General features: G+C 34.1%; 1 protein-coding gene across 2 annotated transcripts; it reads right to left on the reverse strand.

Moving 5' to 3' along the window:
* Positions 1-547: 547 nt before the first annotated feature.
* LOC111371543 lies at positions 548-4,715 on the reverse strand. Of its 2 annotated transcripts, none has more exons than XM_022993587.1 (11): positions 4,590-4,715; positions 3,780-3,891; positions 3,557-3,690; positions 3,257-3,453; positions 2,367-2,648; positions 2,214-2,272; positions 2,067-2,103; positions 1,908-1,979; positions 1,627-1,777; positions 1,317-1,448; positions 548-1,225 (listed from the first exon to the last, which is right to left on the reverse strand). In XM_022993587.1, exons 2-11 carry the CDS (start codon positions 3,880-3,882, stop codon positions 812-814), a joined length of 1,581 nt encoding a protein of 526 aa, XP_022849355.1. In that variant the 5' UTR covers positions 3,883-3,891; positions 4,590-4,715; the 3' UTR covers positions 548-811. The 2 variants fall into 2 exon arrangements, with proteins under 2 accessions (XP_022849355.1, XP_022849354.1); XM_022993586.1 differs by lacking the exon at positions 4,590-4,715 and adding an exon at positions 4,356-4,488.
* Between the last annotated feature and the right edge of the window lie 2,735 nt (positions 4,716-7,450).

Here is a 7,450-nt window from a genome sequence, read left to right on the forward strand (position 1 = left end):
TGCTCAATAATTTGAACTGAAGCTGCTTCTTGCTGGAAATCAATCGTCTAAGAAGAAAAAGTAAAGGGATAAATACAAATTAGCTAAGTTGGATGAAGCATAGAGCATTTGATCCATCGAATCTATCGACTTCTTCAAATTCATGGAAAATGTATTAATGATGTTTAGAGAGAGAGATTAAAAATTGATGATGTGTAAAATTGGAGAGATATGCCGAGCTTTTATTGGGGGACGGCCATGGAGACAGGAAATAGGGGAGACATAATGTCTGGACTCTTATTAATCACACATTTTTCAATAAAATAATATTATATGTAAATTCAAAAACTTTTTTTCTTTTTTGAATACAAATTCTTCAAAAAATTACCATTTCTTTCATTATAATGTGAAATAATAGGGGCCAAGCGGGATTTCACTAAAAGTTTCTAAAAGTGTTTTACTAAAGTTTGCTGATTCGACTGCTAGCCAACGGGCGGACGGACTGGTTATCTTGTATGACTACTCTACGAAGCGAGTAGCTCTTCTAGGCGTACTTGCAAAACATTGCTGAGGAATAAAATAATAAGTATGAATTTCACTGCTCCGAAAATTTTCATTACATGCTATGAAGGGTTTGTCCCCACATTTGGCTATCTACAAATATCACTGCTCTAAGGAAAAAATGTTTGCTAGTTCCTAGGTATATTTCATGTCGTGTTTTATGACTCGTTATCTTTCCGATCTCTCCCATCTTTTTAAGAAATTCTGGAAAGTAATATGTGCCGTATTGTTAGCTAATGAATCTCGTGGAACTGAAGCGCCAAGTACAGGACTAGACCGGGATTTGGTCATTGTTAGTTGCTTTAGTTGTCTCAGATTCTGGCATATCTGCTGCTGTAGAGTGTGGTTTTACTGAACCACCTAAAGAATGATGCTCTTGCTCATGGTGTGATTCAGTTGTCCATATAAGTACCAAAGCCATCATTACTACTGATAGAAATACCAATGCTGCCCAAGTCATTCTCACGTATCTCTTTAAAGGTTTGCAGTGATCATGAAGGATTTCAGAAAAAGCGTCCTTTACCATCTGACATTCAACCAAGTGTTCCATACCAGGATAAACGTCTAGTAATTGTTGTATCGAAGTTGAGTATGCCTCTACAGTATTGAAATCGTTAGCGGGAATTAGGATCCCTCCATTACAGGTATCGCCCTCCGAACCAGGACAAGTCAGCATTCTCAATATCTTCAAAAAGTGAAGGACTAGTAAGTTACAAAAACTAGACGAGCAATATTGAAGTACGAGATGAGAATAGACAAAAGTATCTTATGCTCACCCGAGGGATGTCTCCTATTTTGATTGAACTGGCTGGACAATTCCAGGGCTGAAATTCATAATCAGGTGGTGGAGAGAAAGGGTTGCAGATTTGAACTATGTTTGCATATGACGAAGTTATGTTGTTGTTCACCTGCATTCATTTTCAAACATCACGCAATATTCAATTTTTCTAATATTCTTTCATCATTTTTATGCATGGTATAGTGATTGTGTGACATAAGAACTTGAAAGATGGGATGTTCAATCAATTCTGTTCAAGAAGATGAATCTGATACTTATAGAATTTCAATTCTATCTTCGACTATTACCTCGTTCACTAGGTTGTAAACCCCGGCACTAACATCAGTTAGGACCGATCTTGCTGAAAGCAAATCATCACATGGAAGAATGGAGCTTAAGCTGTTGTTGTAGGGGTCCTGTTGGAAGCTTTCAAGTGCTGTGCATGTGTCTCCAACGAAGCTAGAAAAATACCGACGTATAATTAATCAGGTTCGACTATGCATTCTTTCTCTCTGCGTGCGTGTGTGCTTAAAAATTTATTTGTTCTTAATGATGTAATGTTTTCAAGAAAGGCAAGTGTAAAGCGTACTTTCCGAGGAAGAAATAGACCCCAAAGAACACCCAGTAGAGGATAGTGAGGATCCAGCATAGTGCAATTAATCTGCAAAGAGTTTAAGCAAATATATGAGAAAAACATGCATTAGTGTTCCACAAGAAATTTTTTTACAATTTCATCTGATATACTTACATTGAAAGAGTCCTCTGAAATTTTAGTACTCCAAAAACTGCATTAAAATAGAGTTCATTTTATTAGAAAGATGGAAAGAATCTTTATTTTTCATTCTACTTTTGCGTGTAATTTAAACTGCAAGTGACTGTAAGGAATCCATATTACCTAATAGAGCAATTACAGCTACCAAGTTCAATGAAATTGTCAAGGTAGTAACTATGTACCTGCCATCCGAAATGAAATAGTATTAACAGACTGTCCCTCACACACACACAAATAGCGAGCGAAAGAGAGAGAGAGAGAGAGAGAGAGGGTTACACTATCTTGAGGCCCTTATCAATCGCTCTTCTATTCTTCCTCGCTTGTCTTTCTATATCTGAAGCCTGAGAGTCAAGCCTTTGGGATGTTGAAGTTAGGAAGTTTGTAGCGTCAGTACTTCCATTAGCTTCCCCTAAATTAGTACTCATATTCTTCATTGCTCCTGTCGCCTCATGTATGGTATCTGATGCATCATCTGCTGTATCAATAATAATGTCTATCACAGTCTTTGCTCTGGAATGGAACTTTGCATTCCCTCCAAGAACCAGGCCAGTTGCAGTTCTGAAATTGATGTTAATAGCAAATAGCTTAATGGGATGTTCCCAGACCATGCACACACTTCTATAAACTTCTATCGTCTTATGGCTTGTTTAATAAGGTGAATTTTGTAGTATTCGACAATACCAAGGAAGAAAATGAAGCTAAAATCTTGGATGTTATATTGTCGAAGCTAAAATCTTGTACGTTATATTGTCAAATCTTGTCTAATACTGCATACCAAACATGCATTTAAATAGTGTGCAATCAAAGCAATTGGCTTTTCTACATCTAGCAATTTGGTGGAAAAAGCTATTCTTTTTCTCAAAATATTTGAAGGGACTTCATGGATTAAATGCATATTTGGTATTGATTTTTTGCCCCAAAAAATCAATTTTTGACCATTGTTTCACTATTCTAGCCGTCACTTTTGACATCTTCTCTCACATATAGGACTACTTTTATCTCCAACGGTCAAAAAATCAATTCTCAAAATCACTACCGAACAAGTCCTAAGTTGCTTCTGTTTTATGTAACTGGCGGTGCAATGTTTCGATAACCTTTTTTCCTGTAGTATTAATATGTATTACTTGAACATGATAAAGAGTTTAGAGAGAATATTTATTGCTCACATAGCTAAGATGGTAAAGAAAGTAGCCACTAGCAGAGGCTGTAGATAACACTGCTTATGACAAGGTGATCTCTTCTTGAGCTTTCTGTTATTCCTACAACAGGTTCTCGTTACAAGAAGATATCCTCCATATCCAATACCGCATAGAAGCCAAACTACTGCAATTGCATATCCATATATGCCCGTAAACGCTGTAGACTGAACAAAATAGACGAAAAAGACATTAGTGATTTAATTGCAGTTATGTCTTTTTTCTTTCATGGTTGGGGTGTGAGGAGGGCAGAGACGTATATAGACTTACACTCCAGTAATTCTTGTTTGTTATGTCATATCCTCCTCTGTATTTCTTGAAATTTTCCAAAGGGTCTATTCTCACGGTATCATCTGATTGCTTAAATGGTTCTGAAACATTATCTGTTTCAGCCAAGTATCTCCCTGGAATTGTGAAAGTAAGCGATTGGTACATAAATATTTAGGTAGGATTTTACGAGGTAAGCTTTTAACAGAAAAGGTAGAACAGTTACCTGAATCGTAAGAAGTTGGTAGTCCTGCAAGTTGTGTGAAGTTTAAGGCAAGGACGATGGCAACGAGGATTATAAATGCGGTTTTCCTCCTTGAAGAACTCATTTTTCTAACCTGTAAGGTGATTAGGGGTTATTAATCAGTTTTAGTTTGCATTTTTGCATTGCTTTGAGTTGGATCTGACCCAAAGTTATGCTTATCTAGTACATACTAATACAGAAAGTTGCCTAACCAGCTGACATATTCAAGAATAGGTTAGGTTACTTCTTGATGTAACAGATTATATTCAAGAACCCACCACCCTCGTGCACTTACACGCATATATATATAGACCCACATACAAGAACGATCGTAAAAAAAAAAAAATGCTCGTAAACACCCAGAGAGAGAGAGAGACAGAGAGAGCGAGAGAGCTTTAATCTCCAAATTATGAAGATTAGTGCCTTAAGTGGTACTTTCTATAGAAATTAGGGAAGACTTATATGAGATTTATAAAGTATGGAGTAACCAAAACGGGACGAAAAAGCAGTCTAAAGGAAAATCAATGGATGCATGTAAGGAAATTTTCAATTATTTACCAACATAAAGCAGCATCATTTCAAGGAAAGTATATGTAAAAGCATCACCAAAAGCAAACCAAGACTTCACGACTTTGGACCAATTTCTTTGTGCGTAAGCAAAGGTGCAAGTCCATGCATCTGGTCTCATCCGAGAGGATGACAAGCCACACTAGAAAAAGAAACGGCTAGTATGCATGTGTGTTGATCGGGAAAAAATAAAATAAAAAACCCGAAAACGAGAGGAAAACTCACCGGGAAACGATGTATAATTGATCACTTAATTCTGGCTGGAAATCCCTGTTGAAGTTTGAAATGTTAGGCCAGAGAAAATGTGCTAGTGAAGCTCTTATCTTTATGATAGTTTTTGCTTAATGAAGGGAAAAATTGCCTTTGGAATAATATTACACTTCCAACTTTAATACTTGTAGCTATGTATCTGGGATGTTTAGAGTATTCAAATTAGTCATGCTCAAGTCTACACGACTCTATGGGGGAAAAACCCACAAGTCAAACACTTCAAAAACGACCATTATAAATTTCCAATTCTTTTACATTTTTATATTGCAACCTTTTTATTAATTAATATTAAATATTTCAGAAATATAAATTTTTTTGTTACCCCTTTAAAGTAAGATGTTCAATTCGTAAGGATAAACCCGAGAATTTTTATTTTTGACTTAAATTATATTAACAAAAGATCGTAACTCGACCGAGTCGAACGAACAATCGCATAGTAAATATTCAATAATTTAATCCATTATTCATGCATGAGACTAATTTCAATCAAAATAATGATCTAATTAATTCCAACCATAATCTTATTCTATTTTAGGTCAGAATACAACAAAATTGAATTGATTTCTTCCGGTCCAGTCTTGTGTACATATACGGTGTAGAAAATTGTTGAATTACCCTACGAATTCAATTACATCAGCTCAGGACTGAATATTATTAATTAATAGAAATAAGCTATTGAAATAAAAAATAGTTTTAGTGGGCCCCTTTTTTTTTTTTTTTTTTTTTTTTTTTTTTTTTTTTTTAATTTTTAAAAAATTAAAAAAAAAAAAAATTTTTTTTGGGGCCCTTTTTTTTTTTTTTTTTTTTTGCTTTTTATATTATTTTAAATTGTCAACTAATTAAAAGCAAATAGTAAAGTCAAACACATACAACAATAAAGTGAACTGGTTTGTTGGACTTGCTCCGGTTAATAGTTAGTGCATTCATACCGAATACGTAATGGCAGTGGTGGAAAGACAATTTAATCGAGTCACCAGATTTCATCACATATCTACTTTTTAATAACACAATTCGACTCGCACTCTTGGAATTATCTACCTACCATCATCTTGCGCGAAGACTCATAAATCTACTAGAGTCCCAAAATGTGTTAAATGGGACAAGTCGAGCTAATTGAGTCATCGAATCTCATTAGACGTCTACTTTAAAGAGACAATCCGACTCGTCCTCAGATTTTGTCGAAGACCCATAAATTTCTTGTGCCGCCTCCCTCTTACGTGAACGAATTCGGAATACTACTACTACTTGACGTTGTTATTTCAGACAATTTCCAAATTTGTATGGTAGAGAATTTTAATAACAAACGTGTCTGAATTTGTACAATTTGACTTTCAATAACGGCTGTCTTTATTTATAATTATTATTTTTTAAAGGAAAGAAAAATTTAGTTTAATCTGATTCAACTTGTAATTTTCTTGACCAAATTTCGTCTCCTTCGTCTGTTAAAAATTGGTCTAGTCTCATCATTTAATTTCTGTTTCTATTAAAGACATAAAGTATATTAATTATAATAATTTCTCTTTTACATATCAGTCTTCATTTACAATTTTTTATATCAACAATTACTTTTAAGTAATTTTTTTCTTAACATGTACGTCTTTTCTTTAAAATTTACTTTTTCTTTTAACAATTTTAGGACAAAAAATTACTTAATTTCAATTGTGTTTCTTTTTTCTTTGAAATTTTGATAGCATTTGAAAACTTATCCACCCTTAAAATCTTTAATTAGTCTTTCAAATAAAGTAAAGCTTGACAATCGTCACATATCTACGGTTTTGTAATAAATTTGAAACTACGCTTGCAAAGTAGGATTTTACAAAGGGATATATTAGCACCATAATTTTCATTTGTTACATTACTTTTAATAAGTATTATAAAAATTAGACGTGAATGTCAAGCTTCAAGCTTTACGAACCTAGACAAGACCTATGCCTAAAAACATTTTCTTATTTTAATATCGTTTAAAATTTTTAATCATTCTAAAAATCATTTAATAATTAAGATAATACATATCAATCATCTAAAATTATAAAATCTATAATTCCTTAATAATTCCTAAAATTAGTCAATTATACAAACTTTCAAATTGATCGCTTAATTTCAAGCTTACGGCTAAGGCGTCGTGTTTTGTGACTCATTATACTAATATAACAATCATAGGGACACAAAATAGTAGTAGAGAGAGAACCATTGAGAGAGGCTCATGTGTTTTTTAAGTGTAGAAAATGAAAAATAGAAATATTTTTGCACCTTTTAGATGAAAAATAAGCTCGTGCTTGGGCGGGTCGTACCTTGCGGAGGAAGGTAGGGCAGTGGAGACGGTGGCGTTGATGGAGATTGTTGGATATGAGAATTGGGAGTCTCTGATAATCCCTCCACTTCATCTTCTTCTTCCCCAGTCAGGGTGTTGGTGTCAGTGAGAGGGTTTTGTGGGGGGGGGGGGGGGGGGGGGGGGGGGGGGGGGGGGGGGGGTGATGCTTAATTATAAGTGAGTTACTAAAAGGTTTGATTTCTCGAAAAAGTAACTTATAATTCACATTTAAAGTCAAATTTTAATTTTAATTACACATTCACGTCCACATAAATTCACACATTCGATGAGAACTACTTATTTGCATTAAAAGGAAATTTATAAGTAACTTGTTAGGAAACTCGAGCACACTTTCTTATTTCAAAATAAGTAAAAGATAATTTATATAAATATAACATGCATTCATCTATAAATATTAGGAAACTTTCAGATGAACATATATGAATATCACAATATCTGTAGATAATAAATGAGTATTGGTGATTGTAGAAATTAATGTTTAATC

This window comes from Olea europaea, chromosome 22, assembly GCF_002742605.1.
Source record: "Olea europaea var. sylvestris chromosome 22, O_europaea_v1, whole genome shotgun sequence".
Classification (NCBI taxonomy): domain Eukaryota; kingdom Viridiplantae; phylum Streptophyta; class Magnoliopsida; order Lamiales; family Oleaceae; genus Olea; species Olea europaea.